This window comes from Salvia hispanica, chromosome 5 (genome assembly GCF_023119035.1).
Source record: "Salvia hispanica cultivar TCC Black 2014 chromosome 5, UniMelb_Shisp_WGS_1.0, whole genome shotgun sequence".
Lineage (NCBI taxonomy): Eukaryota > Viridiplantae > Streptophyta > Magnoliopsida > Lamiales > Lamiaceae > Salvia > Salvia hispanica.
In genome coordinates, this window is record NC_062969.1 from 27004940 (window position 1) to 27023613 (window position 18674).

General features: G+C 34.0%; 2 protein-coding genes and 1 long non-coding RNA gene across 3 annotated transcripts; all 3 read right to left on the reverse strand.

The window, feature by feature from the left end:
- Positions 1-257: 257 nt before the first annotated feature.
- Positions 258-777, reverse strand: LOC125191304. Its single transcript, XR_007171082.1, has 2 exons — positions 582-777; positions 258-475 (listed from the first exon to the last, which is right to left on the reverse strand). It is a non-coding gene; the product is annotated as an uncharacterized LOC125191304 (long non-coding RNA).
- A 536-nt stretch (positions 778-1313) lies between these two features.
- Positions 1314-7692, reverse strand: LOC125186722 (ribulose bisphosphate carboxylase/oxygenase activase, chloroplastic). Its single transcript, XM_048083154.1, has 12 exons — positions 7308-7692; positions 7131-7216; positions 7034-7043; positions 6550-6612; positions 6025-6138; positions 5869-5930; positions 4610-4664; positions 4254-4455; positions 3519-3625; positions 2932-2987; positions 2211-2303; positions 1314-1658 (listed from the first exon to the last, which is right to left on the reverse strand). The coding sequence occupies exons 1-12, from the start codon at positions 7612-7614 to the stop codon at positions 1542-1544; spliced, it is 1272 nt and encodes a 423-aa protein (XP_047939111.1). The 5' UTR covers positions 7615-7692; the 3' UTR covers positions 1314-1541.
- A 6948-nt stretch (positions 7693-14640) lies between these two features.
- On the reverse strand, positions 14641-18126 carry LOC125186721 (4-coumarate--CoA ligase 1-like). The gene is made up of 5 exons (XM_048083153.1): positions 17075-18126; positions 16283-16481; positions 15308-15521; positions 15117-15219; positions 14641-15026 (listed from the first exon to the last, which is right to left on the reverse strand). Exons 1-5 carry the CDS (start codon positions 18065-18067, stop codon positions 14913-14915), a joined length of 1623 nt encoding a protein of 540 aa, XP_047939110.1. The 5' UTR covers positions 18068-18126; the 3' UTR covers positions 14641-14912.
- Positions 18127-18674: the final 548 nt, after the last annotated feature.

Genomic DNA, 18674 nt, shown 5'->3' on the forward strand with positions numbered 1-18674 from the left:
TTTTTAAACAAAAGATGACACTGTTCATTTGTTAAAATTTACCAACAATATTTTTTGCGGCCCATGCTTTTTGTAAGAAGTATGTTGATAAATTTAATTACCAACGGATTTCTAGATGATAATACATCAAAAGCCCTCTTATCATTGATTATTGGTAAACAAAGACCATGAGTACTTTTTGAGCATCCACTATGCAAGCTCAAGGGGAATTAGAAGCATATTGACAGACATATGTAGGCTAGGCATGTGGTTATTGATAATTGCCAAATTGCCAAATTGCCAATCCTTCATATTAACATTAACATAACTAATATCCTCATATATATTTAGATAGAGACTTTGTTTGTACAAAACCGCCCACCTTTTTTCTTACTACTATGTTTTAATTCCGTCGCCCTCAACATTTCCCACATAATCTGTACATCCTCGTATCCACATGTTTGAATGTCGTCGTGGAGTTTCACAAGTCCTCTGCCTGCAATATTAATTAAATTACATAAATTCAAATGAAAAATTTAATTTCCGCAGAAATTCGTGAGTTAAGAGACTGACTATCAAGAACAAAAAGAGTGATGAGAAACCAGTTTTATGAGGTCTGAGACGAGAAGAAACAGCGCACCAAACTCTCCGCCACCATTCCATCGCCTTGCGCCGCTCTTGGCTTTAATATTTGATGATATATTTATATAGTAAAATATATAGGTATGTGTAGATGCACAAACCAACACACTTGTTGAGACTCTCCTGTTTCTAAGACATACGAGGATTGCTTTTATGTTTATAACGGTGCCTTCTTTATTTTCTTTTTCTATTTAATTTTATCGACTACTAATATTAAATACTAGTACATGAAATAAAATCAGATTTGGACACGTTGTCCATGTGTGTCTCAGTCTCACATCTTCCATTTGAATTTTAAAGTTTTAAACCCATAACTTGGATGATATTATTTTGACTTTGGTTGGCCTCTATATTTGACTTCAGGACAAGCGTGTTTCCAGACAACTTTTCGGATCTACGGCCGGTTTTACTCGATCTTTCCAAACAAAACATTGCACTTCTCCCAATTCCTGTTGTTCACCTTCAATGTTGTTGGATTTGGTGAATTACATCAAATTTGATTTTATGATACTTAGTTATTAAGTTTGATAGACTCAATTTGATAATTTATGTTGAAATTATATAGAACAAGTGACACTCTCACTCACATATTCAAGAATGCATCGAAAAGTAATGACCTTCATCTTTCATGAAGCAGATGATAATTCATGGGTGATGTTACAAAATTTATAATATGATGTTGAAGTTATAACTTATAAAAAAAATACATATATCCATTGAAATAGGAATGGTGGAAAAATCATGAATATTATGGCAGTAAACTGCATGCATTTTCATTTCTACAATGGATGTTCTATCTATCTCTCTCCTTTTTCCGGGATGCATGCAAGATTTGAGCATCTGTCACATTTTAGCTAGGAAGGTTATATACGGTGTAAGAAGAAAGGATTACATAGCACCGGAAAAGCACGAGCGAGTTATCAAACTGGCTCATCATCCATGTTTTTCAAGTATTCCTTGGAAAGCTTGGTTTCCATGATTAGCTTCTGCTCTTTAATGAGATCATATCCCGATTCAAGTAATGCTTCCAGGGTTTGCTGCATTTGTAGTCATGCAAACACATGCTGATTACTACGCGATAAAACAATTGAAAGTATCACAATGATATGATGCTTGTAAAAACCAGTAAACTTATGGTAACATTGGCTTCTTTAGTAGCTTATCATGCTGCCAACAACCTCATTTCACTGATCTTTTCCCATGATTGAGTTGCACATTCACCCAAGTGCTTTTGGAAATATCAATACAACATTTTTTAAGTGAAGGTTAATAGCATGTAAGTTACTGAACTTTGGCAAAATCTGCATTAGATAGTGCTCAAATCCGACAAATTATTCTCCTCATAAGATTAATTACAAAAACCTTGCCTCCCACCTTATCTTCATCACATTTAGATGTTATGATTATCAGTTCAAAGTATTCTTGACATCTCAAATAATTTGAATGAAATTACATTAATTAGTAGCCTAAATGATCTTAATTCAACTTCACAATGTTCGATAAGCCTTAACAATATGAAAAGATTGGACAATCCACATGAAGAAAAGAAATTGCAAATGATCTAAGCAATAACAAAACTCATTGTATACCTGTGGAGGCGTAAATACTGGTAGTTTTCCATCCCTTTTCTGTTTCAGAAGTCTGGTACCAAGATCTTCAGCACCTCCAGCATCATTTACCCACTGGCGCATGAAAAGGAGTAAGAAAGAAGAAAAAATATACTTAGTTCAATCATCCAGACAGTTCATACATATTAGAGCATATAAGTACACTAGAGCAACCAACATGAACAAAAGAAAAAAGGGCACCACAAAAGTTGCATAGTGAGAAAGTAAGCTTCTCATTAGTTTTAAAGCCGAGTAATATGATCTGGTCCAAAGAGCTTTTGTTTCTTTTAATCAAATTTAGATGAGAACACTGAAACAACTACCGATGCTTTTATAAAAACTAAAGTAAAATACTAGCAGTTCCTTTAAAAATTGAAGTATGAATGTATGATAGTATTATGTTGTAATCTTCTTAACACAGATTTATTGATGACGATGTACTTTTTATCCAAACATTGGCATGTATCTCCAATTTATCTCTTATCCAATCTATGATATGATTATATAGACCTGGCCACAATTATGCATCTCGTTAATTCAAATAATTCTTTGCTGACAAATTGACAAAAGATCACAACAATATCTTCATGAGAAAAAAGCTTATTTTGTGAACATAATTAGGAAAAGCAAAAGTCATTTCAATAGAGTGGTAGGTAAACTGAAGCTGAATACAATTCAGATGAACCTTTCAACAATTTATTACCTCTAGGATTGAGCGGTCATATGTTCTTGACCTAAGAGCACCATAAAAGTCCAGTGCTGCCAAAAACATAAACAAAAAATGTGGAAAACTCAGTATACGTATAGATAATATATCAACTATCACCTTGTGTCATTCATCACATTATAATATGCCCGGAGTCTGGAATACTGAATGTTTTTAGAGGTTTGTTTTAGAATTTTGTTACATCTATAGCTTCCAAAGTACAACTTATTAATATATGCGTTGGACCTAAAGCAATGATATTTTATAAGGACATAGTATATGTTACTTGGGGAAGTTTTGTAAAAGAATGCTACAGCTTATTGATAATCGCCCAACAAAGACATACCAAGGGATAATCCATATGGTTTTAGGACTTGTTGTTAGAGAAACTCTTACTATAGAATGAAGAGAAAAATGAACGAGGCAAATTAGATCTAGACTAAAATTAGCTTAGAGTCATGCTATGTCTTTGTATCCAATCAAACTTACTTCAAAGACAAAAATGGGGTCCTCCAACAAGGTGAACTTACTGATAAACCTTATAAACACCAAGACATGGGAAACAAAAGTGAATGGATTGGCACCTTGATTGGGAAATTCTTGCACGATGCTGACAACCTCATCCTTAGTTATCCCATCCTTCTCGTACATTCTACTAACAATATTTACAATATCTTCTTCTGTAGGCTGCCTGTAAAACATAACCTGATTCTAAGAAACAAGAAAATTTACATATATCTAGATTTGGTCATTTTAAGACACAAGATGCAATGCAAGAACATTATTCTTGGCTAGAACATAATAATTGTTTAGAAATTTCAAACCAATTCTGATTATATTCACCTAAAAAAAGAATTTTACACAATGTTTTTTGCATATATTTGTTTCACAAACATACAAGTTAAAGCCAATAAATTTACTCACAGTTAATTTTCTTAAACATTTATAATTGAAGAATATGGATGCTAGGATTGATAAGCATCACATATTCTGGTTCCTAAGCTCAAAAAACCTTTATTAAAGAATGACTCCCATCCCTGAGAGAACCTAGAGTTTTGTGGATAAGGTAAACCATAGCGGGGACCGTTGTCAGGAGGAGTAGAAACCTTACACTGTGAACCTTATCCAGGAAAATACTACCATATTAAGATCTTTTACACCAACTGGACTTGACCCTGAGGACTCAAGAAGGATTCCGTTGAGGTATCTAGTGCAATATGGTGGATAATTTACTCATAATGTGCTGGAACGAAGTGCTACATGCATATTTAAACAGATGAAATCGTAGCCTCATTATCACATGTCATATCAATTATTACCAGTAGAACTTATCCATCCTTCCATCACGGATCAATGGAGCATAAATTCTTGCAAAATCATTTCCTGTGACGATGATTGGGATCCTGTGAGTAATATCTGCCTCTCTCCAACCTTGCCCAATACTTACTCTTGTAGGATTATCTGCTAAATTCATGAGACTTCCAACCACAATTTGGTTGTTCACTGTCATTTGTGTGTTACCTGGTTGTGGGAATTGAAGTGTACACGTTAATGTTTCAACTTATTTGTTCTAAAATTTCAGAAAGAAAAGTATATTGAAGTACATACGAGATCTGGTAGGAATTTTTTAAATAAGTGGAATACAGTCAAGAGTTTCAACAGGAATTCATCTCACCAAATATACCCAGGCCAGCATCAATATCATTAATCATCAAGCAGCTCATTTTCCCCTGTATTTTTGGGAAAAATCAAGACTAATTGCTCACTCTTAAAATATAAAAAGGAGGAGTAAAGAGAGATATAATGGGTCAGTTACATGACCTGCGATGTATATCTAGATAGTTATCTAACTGAATATAGTCCTTTTTTATTCTTTCTAATTATAACTTTCAAGGCTTAAGATGTAATATAGCTTTGGGGCATCATGTATGTAATATAAGAGCATACTTCAATGGCACAGTGTCTAGGTGTATCAGTGGGTAAGCAAATGTCAGTTCAGGATAATTTCATCATCAACTCACAACTTAAGAAAATATCAACAAAATATTCCTTTTTGGCAAGTAATGACTTAAGTCCCCACATAAATATATATCATGAAAGTCACCTATCCAACTCCTTAAACCAACCCCCTCATAGTAGAGACCAGCAACCTCCTATATAAGAGGCCAGCTGACTGAAGGTACATGAGAAGCTAACTTACGACCCGGTTGCAGATTTCCGAAAAAGACCAACTCAAAAAGTTTGTCAACAAAAAGTTGCATTCAGCATATTTAACTTGATGGCTCACGTTCTTGCAAGTCGAGCAGTGCTAATATTAATATTGGTTAACCAAAGAATCAAGTTTTTTGTAGTTTCATTTCTAGTAGATGGCATGACAAACAACTCACTTACGCCCTAGGAGTTTAGATTTGGGAAGCTGTTAGCTATTTTCATTTAATAATTCTATCTTTAGTGACAATTTGAAAAGGATAGGAGAGAAAACTAGTCATTCCAAAAAAGTGTCATTAGCTTGTTTGTGATTTCGATACTCAATCAGATTCTCTTAACGATCAGATAGGCTTTTCCAAGTCACTATTACATTGCCTCCAAATGAAGAATGTATTCCGACATATAAATTCACTGAAATACGAAGCTTCTCCCTATTTTCCAGATACATAATTACAAAAATACATAAGATAGATGCTCCTACCATAACAGTATAACACATATAATATAAGCCATGAATATCTAGTGCTGTCTTTAGATTTCTGAATACTTTCTATTCCATTCTTCTGTTTCTATAGTCTATATATCTTCAATTAAAATCAGGTAGAATAAAGATATCATCTTCGTTAGAAACCAAATTACATGCTGGAATAATGATAATAATATGAACGGCCAAAAAAAATTCAGAACTTTGAAGATGCATGACTATGAATTTAGTGAGTAGCTAACTTGGTTTTGGACCACTTGAGAAGCAGTTCTGTACCGTTCACGTATCAATCTTCCTGGTTCTCCTGTAGAAAGCACAAGAAAGCTCTTTTCTCAAATAGTATCACTTAGTATCAAAACAGATACTAGTATAAAATAAACACCACTAGAAAAACTAACCTGCTCTTTCAGATTCCAATTCACCAGCAGACATGATGATAGGTTCGACCCCCAAAGCACGGAAAATAAGTTCGGTTTGAAAAGTTTTGCCTTGTCCTTTCCCTCCCCAAATTCCTTCGACAGAACAATTTCAATATTTTTCTCAGATAATTGTATTCTACACAGATGGAATCAAACAATAACATCAATGATTTTCTTCTTTAGAGTTAGTAACCTTGTCAAGATTGTGTAGACGAATTCAAAATGTAGTTGCTGCTAAATGTAGATATTGCAGAAATGTGAAACTGTGTGCAAAATAGATTTGCTTCCAGGATTAGATATAAGATAATCAAAGTATTACAAGTGTAATGTTATGAGTAATGATAGACAAAATCATTTTCTTTCCATGTGCAAAATAACAAGTTATCAACAGCATGGAAACATTTGGAGACTTTTTTTGATTATGCTACGCATTTAATCCTATATCTATGGTAACTTGTTTTTTCATGATTGACATTATACTTACGCATGACAAAGTATACTGACCTAAAATTAGTGGAACTCTGACATTGAGGAGATGAGCCATGAAGTTCTTCGTCATGTGGACAACTGCAAAAGAAACAACAATAATGTTCAATCTTATACTACCACAAATAGTTTCCACCACCATAAAGACATGATCTCAGATTTTAAAATTGGAAACTCATAGACTTTACAAATGCCAACTGTGAAGTCAGTTTTCTAAATAAGTTAGTCGAAAATAGAACTATCAAGTATCCGAAACACATCGATGTAGAATTTGAACAGCGGTGATTTAAGTAGAAATAACGGCGGTACTAGCCTATGAAATAAAAACTGTAAACAAATATCTCAAGGTTAGAAACAAGTTCCATTGATACCATCATATACACAGATGCTAATTAGAAAATGTGAATTCTAGGTCACTGTATCGTGCATTCGTTGATAAAGCGCATTCTACGTGCATATGCTACAAAGTGCTTTTTTGTGCCCCAAATCTCATTTTCCTTACCAACTTTATCCTGCAATATGGAAGTGAAAATGGATGAGAAAAATAGTTGAATCGAACGATGAAGTCCGGAAAAGTAGACATTAACACAATAATATACCAGGAAAGTAGGCGCAATGTAATAATCGCCTTGAAGATACTCGAAAGACCTCGTTGCCTTTTGCCGATAATCAAACACAATATCCGCTGGCAAATTAGACCAATAACATAAGTATCAAGATAATCAATTGAACCTAATTCCCAATTTAAAAATATACAGAAATTAGTTAGTGATTACAGTCTTTGCCGAGGAAATTGCCGGTGAAGAGATCATCGATGATGCCAGCCCTAGCTCCAACGGCGATGTTCATGTTGTCGGCCTCAGCTCCAAGTCTGTAGAGATAATCTTTGCCTTCAGAGTCCTCGGCTTCCCATGAGGACTGTTTGGATATCTTCTTTTGCTGTTTGCTGGTTGCATTCTCAACCCCTTCGCTGTGGGTGCAACAAATTGTGACAAAATTGGAGGGTTTTTTGGTGTAGAATTTGCGATTGGAAAACAACTGTGATTTAATTGAAGAAGGGGGAATTTGGAAGCAGAGAGCCATGCCGTTGAGCTTTGGGGTTTATTTTTCTTTTCTCCCTTTTTTTCCCTTTTTTTCGGATGATGGCTTCCGTTTGGGGCCACCGAGGCTCAACTCCACATATTCGTAATTCAGTTTTGTCCGTTTACATTATCAGGAAAGTTGGCGCCACATGAGTTTCAACATCAATTACACTTGAAAAAGAAAATGTAAAAACAAATAAAATAAGGAAAAAAAATACTCTCTTAGTCCTTGATTAAGAGTTCCAGTTTGCCATTTCGATCCGTCACGATTAAGAGTATTGGTTCTCTCACAACACATTTCACTATATTTTCCATTTACTTTTCTTTGTATTTAAAATTTATGATGAACTCAATTGGGGCTTTTAATCGCGGATGAATACTCTAACAAACTAAGACATTGCAGTTTCTACTCAACCTCTTCTTCCTTATAATGATGTGGATGTTAATTTAATTCAGCATGTGTTTACATTTATTTAATAAAAAGTTATGTTAATATACTATTGTTGGGGCAATGTGCACAGAGAGAATTAGATGGAATATATTTAGAAATTAGTTGGGATGGAGTATTTATTTGTGATAGTACAATTAACATGATAACGTTTTGATTGCAACGATCATTTCCATTTTAAAATTTCTCTATTATTTAAATCTTATCTTTATTAATTGTATAAATTAGGATGATGACTTTTGAAGACAACCTTTCCTTTCCTCAACTCCCACCATCCACGATTAAAAGTATAAATAGAATTTGGCACGATAAAGAAATATGGTGAAAATAAATTTGTGGAAATAGTCATTTTATATGAGTATTAATTATAATAAAATGTGAATAAAATGAGTTATTAAAATGCTAGATATATTTGTTTATAAAGTGAACTGGGGTTAAATCAATAATGATGAACATCAAATCGAAGTGGAAAACCAGCATTTCTATTAAGTCCGTCGACGGACGAATGGTGTATAAATTATGATAGAGCGATTATAAATTATGTTGCCACCACAACTAATGAAATTAGATTTAGTACTTTAACCAGTAACAATAGATGAAAAGGAATATTATTAACAAAGAAGGACCAAATGATATAGCATAAAGAATTTAAAAAGACCTAATAAAAAAAAGGATCTACGAAATAAAATTCAAAGTAATTGAAAATTCATAATGTAACGAAATCAGGTTGTAACCCACTAGTTCTGAACCCAAGTTAACGGGCTCTTAGGCTGAGCGTACAAATCATCGGCATTATTTAAAAAAACCATAGAATTAATAAATAAAGCCCACACGTGCTATAGTTTTCGTCAAAAAGAGACCCATTAATAAGAGATATTGGCATGTAAATAAATGAATTATGCATTCCATAGTATTATTAGAATTTCTGATTGATAGTTTTAATGATTTAAAAATAGTTACATGAAATGACGTCATTTTAATGACATAGAATAAACCTCAAATTTTCACGTCGATACATTTATAGGGGTGTAAATGTCACTAGAAAATTTTGAAATTACAAAGAATTCGTTCGATACATGGAATTGTAATTTAATTGTGATTATAATTTTATGGAATTGAATTCGAAAGAATTGAATTATAATGCAATTTCAAATCCTTTGTTCAGTAAAAAATTATAGTATGAAATTGAATTTGAACAAATTATGTAGTAGTGTTTGGTAAAAGTGTCCAATTTTTCATGGTAACTGTTTAGAGTTCTAATTATTTACTTTTGATATGTAATTCAAAATGTGGAATTGAGTGGAAGTACTATCTCCGTCCGCCATTAATAGTCTCATTTATTGGTGGTACGAGTTTTAAGAAATGTTAAGAAAAGTGAGTGGAAAAAAGTTAATGAAATACAAGTCTCACTTGTATATATTAGTTTTTAATGGAATGTGAGTGGAATGAGTTAGTGGAAAGTGAGATCTATTACCATTTTTGGTAAAAGTAAACCAGGACTCCTATTCGCGGACAGATGGGTAATGATTTATTGACAAATTAATAATTATGAATATAATGAGGGATTAACTATCAATTTCATTACAAAATAAAGCACTATTATATATATATACATACAAAAATGGTAACTGAACTATGAGTTTATCTCGCACATAGTTCGTGGATTTTAAAAATATCACCACTAATCCATGGACTAAAGGTTTATATTGAAATTGGTCCTTTAAGCTATTTTTTATCCGAAAATGCCCTTTTGAGCATTTGAGCAATTTCGTTTTATTAATATATATAGTTTTATATATATATATATATATATATATATAGTTTTAATTAAGAATATATAGTTTTATTGATATTTAAAAATCTAAATTTTAAATTTAATTTTATAAAATTAAATCTAATATGAAAAAAAAAAATAAAGTGAAGGATGGCAGATGGAAGAAGATAATTTTAAAATAATATCAGATTTAGTACATTATTGAAATAATATCATATTGAAACAGTTAAAATGTGAAAGACGAAATTGCCAAAATGCTCAAAAGGGCATTTTCGAAAAAAAAATAGTCAAAAGGACCAATTTCAAAATAAACCCTTAGAGTGTCTCCGGTGGCGCTCCTCCCACTAGGACTTCCACTAGGACTTCCCACAAAAACCTCTTGCCACGTCACTAGGACTTCCCATTAGGACTTCTCATCTCACTGCACAATGTAGGACTTCCACTAGGACTTCCCGCAATAAAATAAAATCACAATTATTCAATTTATACGTTTCAAATTTACGAAATTTAACGAGCCGTATATATAGAGCCGTATTTATAGAGTTTTACAAAAAAAAAAAAAAAAAAAATTAACTCGGACGTCGGACCGTCGCCACTACGGCGGACGTCAGGTAGGACGTCGGGATGAGGGGCGAGGACATGGGACGGGCACATGGGACGGGCGTGGCCCTTCCCCTTCACTACGGCGGACGTCCTACCGCGACGTCCGCCATGGGAGACACTCTTAGTCCAGGGACTACTGATGATATTTTTAAAGTCCAAGGACTATGGACGAGATAAATCCATAATTCATGGACCATTTTTGTAGTTCACTTATATATTGACTTTGTTGGAATAAAAGATAAATTTGATATAGTAAAAATATCTGGATATTTATGATAAAATTAGCTAAAATTTGATAGAAAAATCTAGATATATAATAAAATATTAGAATGGAAAATTCGATAATTTGAAACGAGACTAATAAATGTGTATGTTGTGAACATATAAATGTGAGTGTTGTGAACATTTAGATCAACAAGATATAAAATGTTTATAAGTTTACTCGTATAACAGAATCTCCTAAATTTGTTTATATAATGCACTATTCTATTTCTTAAATATTTCTTTCAATTACATATAGCAAACACAAATAAAAATATATAAAAAATAATGTATTCCATCCAAGGTGGAACTAAATTTGTTCATATAATGCACTATTCTATTTCCTAAATATTTCTTTCAAATACATGGAGCAACCACGAATAAAAATATATAATAATAATAATAGATAAAAAATAATGTATTCCATCCAAGGTGGAAAAATATTCAATAGATTGGATGTATCCTTAGTTTTGGGTAAATTTGTAAATTGGATCTTCACAAAATATATCACCTATAAAAATGCAAGCATCCATTAGATTGGGAGATTCTATAGTAAATTGTATCTTCACAAAATATATCACCAATTAAAATGCAAGCAGTTTTATAATCCAAACTAAGCCACATAAAAATTGTATTACTCCCTCCGTCCCAGATAATTCGGGACACTTTGACCCGGTACGGATTTTAAAAAACCTAATGGAAAGTGAGTTGAAAAAGTTGGTGGAACGTGGGTCCTATTTTTAAAGTATTAGTTTTATAATAAAATGTGAGTAGGAATGATTTAGTGGAATGTGGGGTCTACTACCAAAAATGGTAAAAGTGAAGTGGGACAAATTATGTGGGACGGCCCAAAATGGAATACTGGGTCGAATTATCTGGGACGGAGGGAGTACATTATATCCCTATTTTAAATAATATAATATATTAATAGTACATTATAAATTTAGAAATTTGTATATAATGTATACATTATTTTATTCAATTCAGTTCAATTTGAATCAAAACAACGTGAAAAGTTGAAAAAATAATACACATACAAACTTGATCGATGAAAATATGTACTCCCTTTATCTGCAAAACAGGAGTCATGTTTTCCATTTTAGATCGTCCGCAAATAAAAGTTCCGGTTCATTTTTACCATAAATTGTAATAGAGTTTAACCTTCCACTAACTCATTCTATTCACATTTCATCTAAAATTAATATTCCCTCCCGTCCCTGAAGAGTATGCACTATTTCCTTTTTCGTCCGTCCCCAAAGAGTATGAACGTTCCAATTTTGGAAACTCTCTTCTCTTTAATGAGGTGGGACACATTCTCCACTAACAATACTTAAAAACTTTTTCTATCTGTTACTCTCTTACTTTACCAATAATGCATAAAAACCGTGTCGAACTAAAAATTCATACTCTTTGAGGACGGAGGGAGTATATCCAAGTGAGACTCATATTTCACTAACTTTTTTCCACTCACTTTTCATACCATTTCTTAAAACTCGTGCCGCCAAGAAATGAGACTTCTAATGGCCGACCGAGGGAGTACATGCTAATTAATTTAAATTTTTTTAATCTAATTAAATTTCATAAATTGAATAGTCGGACCACAAAATGATGGAGACTATTAGTTAGTACTCCCTTCGTCCCGCTTTAGCAGTCCCATTGACTTTTCTGCCCTCTTTTTGTAAAAATGATAAAAAATAGTTAAAGTCGAGAAATGGTAAAGTAAGAGAGACAATAATATAGAGAAGAGTCTTATCTACATTATTGTCTCTTTTACTTTACTATTTCTGGACTTTAACTATTTTTTATCATTTTTACAAAAAGAGGGCAGAAAAGTTAATGGGACTACTAAAGTTGGACGGAAGGAGTATTATAATTCAATTCCAAATTCAAATATTTCATAGTACCAAATATTGAATTTGGAATTGAAGGTCCGATTACAATTCCATAGCCCCAATTCCATAATATGGAATGAAAGCCTAAAGCTAAAATTGTCGCCAAAATTAAGAGACTCAAGAACTAAAATTCGGGCTAATTTTATGGATATATATTTTAAATTTGTAGGTTTAAACGGCTGTATTCCACTTAACTTTCCCATACAAGTATAAAAGCAAATCATAAAAATGTAATTGAAGACAATGAGCATTAGCATTGTAAGTTGTAACTCTGTACTATTATTACTCTCTTTTTTTAAAAGATGAGAGATAGATTACGAATCTTAATCTCTTTATCCCCAACACAAAAAAATGGATTATAAAAGGTGTATTATTTTTTATGGGGTACACGAGTATACATTTTAGAGCATGCATATAAAGGAATATGATCACAATGTCATCAATATTGTGTTTGTATCCAAATATTGGGCCACGTCTTACGTGAGTGAGACCATGTTACACCAATATTAGTGGTTGTAAATTGTTAGGTCATATTACGATATCATCATGTTATTTTATTATTTGATTATATATCAAACGTAAAGAGGTTATCATGTCCACTATAAAGGCAATAACATATATCAAACGCAAAGAAAATCATGTCTAGGTAAAGGACAAACGAAAAAAGGTAAGACAACAATAATAGATCACACAAGAAAATCAACTGAACATAATTGAGGGATCATTAGATGTGTTTTGCTTGACATACATTTTTGACATGATGATTTAAAAGTAATAACATCGAGAAAATGGGTAGAATCGAAAGTGCCCGCGATTGGGAGAGTAAAAATGGAATGAGGGGTATGGATGAGGGGTTTAGATTTGTGGCTGATAGAGTGGATACTGTTCCACAAACTTAATTTTTTATTTAATTTAAGAATAAAATAATTGGGTATGTGGATCAGCATCTCCTGCGCTATCAGCCACAGGGATGCAAACCCCATGGAATAGTTCAGCATAGACGAGTTTAGGGTATTAAAAAGTACTACTAATAGTTCTATATATATACATATTTATTTTTTAAAGTTATAAATTTCTAATTTAGTAAATAAAAGTATCTCTAATTAAGTGAGACTCATTCTCCACTAGCAATACTCCAATCTCTTTTTATTTTTATTTCTCTTACTTTACTAATTGTGCATTAAAACTGGTGTCATTTCAAAAGTTTCTATTTTTAAAAGACAAAGTAGTAAAAAGTTATAAACTTATTGAGTAACAAGTAGTTGTTTGAAGTGGGGATTGACTTTTTAATTTTTTAATTATTTAAAATAAACACGAATAAAATGCAGTATGCTCACGCAGGAACAAATCTAGAATTAAGCTAGATGGGGCAAATGTCCCTGCTCATATTTCATACTTTATATATATGTATAACCAATTATAGAGATTTTTGTATTAATCTTCCACTAATTGCCCCTTTTTTAATTTTTAAAATTTCTCTATGTATATTTTTGTCCCTCTTGCTAAGAATTTCTAGATCCGTCCCTGTGCTCACGACTTGTTGGTAGGGTGCGTGATTGGACAAGGAGCGTGGCCACATGGCGGGATGTCACACCCTCCTTAGCTCCTTCTCATGACGCCCCCATGCCATACCCACAATGTATTCCTCATTGGTCTCATTCCCAATGACGCGACATAGCATTTGTTTGTGAATGTTCTTAGACAGGTAGATCTAAAGATTAAAACAATACTCCTTCAACCTTCATCCTATTCTAAGCGGAGAATTTCTAATTTGGCACGAGATTTTATATAGTGTTATTTTATGAGTAAAGTGGAGAGAATAAAGTAAGATTGGAAAAAAATAGAGAGAGTGATGTTTCTATATTTAGAAATGTAGTAATATCATTTAGAGTGAGACATCCCAAAAAGAAAAATGTGTCATTTAGAGTGAGACGGATCTAGTATTATAGAACCAATTGAAACGTTATACTTATATCGGTCGATTTGTTAATATTGTACGTTTTCACACAATTGTAAAACATGAAATGCAATAGGTTATTAAGAAATGTATAATAAGAAATTAATGTTGGACTTCAATAAGAAAGTTACAATCAAACTTCAAAGAGGAGAAAAAGCAATAAAGAAAGACTACTATATATATGGCCCCTATTATTGCACTGCCATCATCTTTTTCCCCACAACCATATTTAGACCTCAACATCCACATTCCACACTAATATACAAGTAATATTGTTCTTTAGTTTCCATATTGTGTGAACCAAAGAAAAAAAAAGTCTGATACAATTTATATGACGAGTTAAGTTCCTTTTTCATCGATATTATTAGACTGCAGCTGCTAATCTTGCTCTCAAATCCTTTCTCAATATTTTCCCTGATGGAGACTTGGGAATTGCATCAACAAAAAACACACGATATATTCTCTTGTAGAAAATAACCTGTTAATGCATCAACATTGCATTTCAATTAAAAAATTATGTACTTATATTTCAATAAATTGAATATAGAAGAATAAAAATATTCATTACCTGTTTCGAAACAAACTGCTTGATTTCATCCTCAGTGATAGTAGAACCATTCGATCTCACAACAAAAGCAACTGGGACTTCTCCAGCTTGCTCATCTTGCATTCTGAATAAAAAGAAAGCAAAATATTATATTATAACTAATTTTAGATTTAAATTAATTAATTGAGTCATGAAACGAAATTGTGACTAACGAGACAACTGCAGCGTCGGAGATAAATGGATTATTGAGAAGAAGGGCTTCGATTTCAGCTGGGGCAACTTGGAACCCTTTGTATTTTATGATTTCCTTCAACCGATCAACGATGAAGAGCTCGTCATCTGCATCAATGAATCCGATGTCACCCGTGTGCAGCCACCCGTCTTGGTCTATGGTGCTCTTTGTCGACTCCGGATCGTTCAGATAACCTATATCAACATCATTTTATTTAATTTATTAATTAATTTTCTCTATATAAATAGATGTCCAAATTAACTTCTCTAGAAAATAAATAATTAATCCATTCTTTTTGGTCACATGCTTTGCAACCCTTTTGATGTGTATTCACGATGATATGGTGATCTAGATTATTATGAAAAAGTTAGGAATATGTTTGATTTCTCAATGTCACAATCTTTTTTTATAATGTTAGGTAAGCAACATACCTAATTCTTTAAACACTTTTTCGCCAATTGACATGTTGTTTGGTGGTGTCTATAGTCTATACATGCATTATGTTCCTCCATTTTACACGTTGGTAAAAGAAAAAAATGTGTCAAATTTTGGAATTAGAGTCTCACAATCCCCAGCCAGTGTCACCAAACTTATAACATTTTTGTTTTGAATTACATACTTAAGTTAACAAAATAAATTTACACTAGACCTATTCCCAAAATAAAACATAAATATAACAAGAAAAAAGTGAGAAATTAATTGTTTTCAACCACCAAACTTTGAAATTTCTTTTGATATACTTGGAGGGACGCACTTACTAATGTATGGACTTGGAAATTTTTTGGTAAACGGTATAAATATATTCCATCATATCCTATCTAGTACTACCATCCCATATTTTCAAAGTTAGATTAGACTTCTTTAGTACTTATATTTTATCATATGCAACTAAGAATATAGCCTTTTCTTGGAAAAAATGACGTGATCATAAATATATGGAAAAGAATTAGTATACCTTTCATAATCTGGTCTCCTCTAATGCAAATTTCTCCAGATTGATTACGGCCAAGAGAAACACCAGTTTCAGGATCAACGATTTTCATTTCAGCATTTCTGACAACAGTTCCACATGCCCCTGATTTGATCTCAAATGGCTCCTTTGCAAAAGCTAGGCACATTGATAGCACTGGCCCTGCTTCAGTCATCCCATACCCCTGCATTTTCATCTCAAATTAATTATTAATATCTATAGCTTGAACATGTTATAGACTATCTAAAGTCAACTTTTATGATTTAGTTGTGCTGCAGTCTTGTAAATTTCCTATAAATAATACAATATATAATCATTGAGATTACTCGTGAGGGCTATTCTATACATAAAACGCCAGGTAAGTGTGCACTGTGTTGACCATTAACTAATCATTAAAATATCCATCACAATAATCACTTATCATACTATATACAAACACGCACTATTAAATATAAATCACAAATTACACGTATATATAAGCTCGTTTTATGTTAATAATATTAGAAGGTAAGGTGTAATATTCCAATCATAAGTTCCATCTAAAAGATTTTTCTAATGTTTAAACATTTACTCGTTTTCATTATTACTCATTCAAAATTCCGATCGACAAAGAAAAAGCAACTCTACTTTCCACCAAATTTCAAATCAAATACAGATTGACGACCTATTCAAAATGTGTTCCAAAAACTAGATTCCACATAATTCGACACATCTAAATCCAAACAAAACAATAATAACACTAATTTCGGAAAAAACAAAAAAATAAAAAATAATTACCTGTCCAAGTTGTGCATTAGGAAACTTAGTCCTAACAGAATCCTCAAGCTCCTTCCCGAGCGGAGCGGCGCCGGACATGACCATCCTCACAGACGAAACGTCGTATTTGGCCACGAGCGGGCTCTTGGCTATCGCCAGGACTATCGGCGGCACCACGGGCCCAATCGTCACTTTATACTTCTGAATAAGCTCCAAAAACGGCACAATATCGAACTTCTGCATGAGCAAAATCGCCGCCCCGACCCGCAACCCGCACAGCAATACCGAATTCAGCGAGTATATATGAAACAGCGGCAGCACGCACAGCATCACATCCTCGCTATGCACGTACAGGTTCGGATTCTCCCCGTCCACCTGCTGCGCCACGCTCGTCACGAGCCCCTTGTGCGTCAGCATGACCCCCTTCGGCAGCCCCGTGGTCCCGGACGAGTACGGCAGCGCCACCGCGTCCTCCGGGTGGATCTTCACCGCCGGCATCTCCCGCTCGTCCGCGGACGTCAGCTGGGAGAAGCTCAGGCAGCCCTCCGGGGCCGCGTCCGCGCACATGACCTTGATCCCGGCCGAGGCCGCGTAGTCGCGCACCTTGTCGACGTAGCAAGCCAGGGTGATGACCAGCTTGGCCTGGGAGGCCCGGGCCTGCTTGATGACCTCGGCCGGGGTGAAGAAGGGGTTGGCCATGGTGGACACGGCCCCGATGTAGGACGCGCCGAGGAAGGCGAAGACGTACTCGGGCGTGTTGGGGAGGAGGAGCATGATGGTCTCGCCCTGCTGGATGCCCAGCTGGCTGAGGCCCGACGCGACCTTTCGCGCGCTCAGCTCCACCTCCTCGTACGTGTACACGTCGCCCGTGGCTCCGTTGATGAGGCACGGGCGGGTGCTGAATTTGGAGATGTTCTCGAAGCAGTACGAGTGCAAGGGGAGGTGCTTTGGGATGTAGATGTCGGGGAGCTTTGATCGGAATATGATCTCCTCTGGTTTCGTCGGAACCTCCATTTTTTGTATTGATATATTTTTGGATCAACTTTTGTTTTCTGTGGAGTTGAACCTAAAGATTATGGGTGAAGATTTTGGAGTATAAATACGCGGTTGATGGGTAGGAGTTGGTGAAGGGGAGAGAGGAGTTGGTGGGAATTTTGGGTTGTTTAGGGGTACATTAGGGAATCGGTATTGGGAAATTTTGTAGTGTGGTTGGTGAGAAAGCGTGGTGGGGGCCTGTGGGACCCTTGAATGTTAGGTAAACATGGTATTTTCAACATTGACTTTTCCGTAATACTCCATTCTCCAAAATAAATATTTATTGCTTCTTCAAAAAAAAAAAAAAAGTTCTTTGCACTATTATTAACCGTCTAACTCTTGAAATTAGTAAGTTCTAAACAATACTACTAAATCAAATACTCCACCTATCCATATAATATAGTCCACCTTTTACTTTTTATTTGTCTAAATCAAAATGTCCTTTTTCATATTTATAGTAATCCCCTCGTCCTCTTTTAATTGACATAATTTGACTTGGTACGTATTTTAAAAAATATAATAAAAAATGGATGAAAAAAGTTAATGGAATGCGAATTATATTTTTATATTACTATATTAATTTTAT

What these genes read in the sequence shown, in the direction of transcription:
- LOC125186722 (XM_048083154.1), bottom strand. Translation starts at nt 7,614, where the DNA reads ATGGCTCTCTGCTTCCAAATTCCCCCTTCTTCAATTAAATCACAGTTG. An exon ending in ATTGGAATCTGAAAGAGCAG is followed by an intron (nt 5,931 to 6,024) that starts GTTAGTTTTTCT and finishes TGCTTTCTACAG; the next exon opens with GAGAACCAGGAAGATTGATA. An exon ending in ATGACCGCTCAATCCTAGAG is followed by an intron (nt 2,304 to 2,931) that starts GTAATAAATTGT and finishes TTCATGCGCCAG; the next exon opens with TGGGTAAATGATGCTGGAGG.
- LOC125186721 (XM_048083153.1), bottom strand. Translation starts at nt 18,067, where the DNA reads ATGGAGGTTCCGACGAAACCAGAGGAGATCATATTCCGATCAAAGCTC. An exon ending in CTAATGCACAACTTGGACAG is followed by an intron (nt 16,482 to 17,074) that starts GTAATTATTTTT and finishes ATGAAAATGCAG; the next exon opens with GGGTATGGGATGACTGAAGC. An exon ending in TCCGACGCTGCAGTTGTCTC is followed by an intron (nt 15,220 to 15,307) that starts GTTAGTCACAAT and finishes CTTTTTATTCAG; the next exon opens with AATGCAAGATGAGCAAGCTG.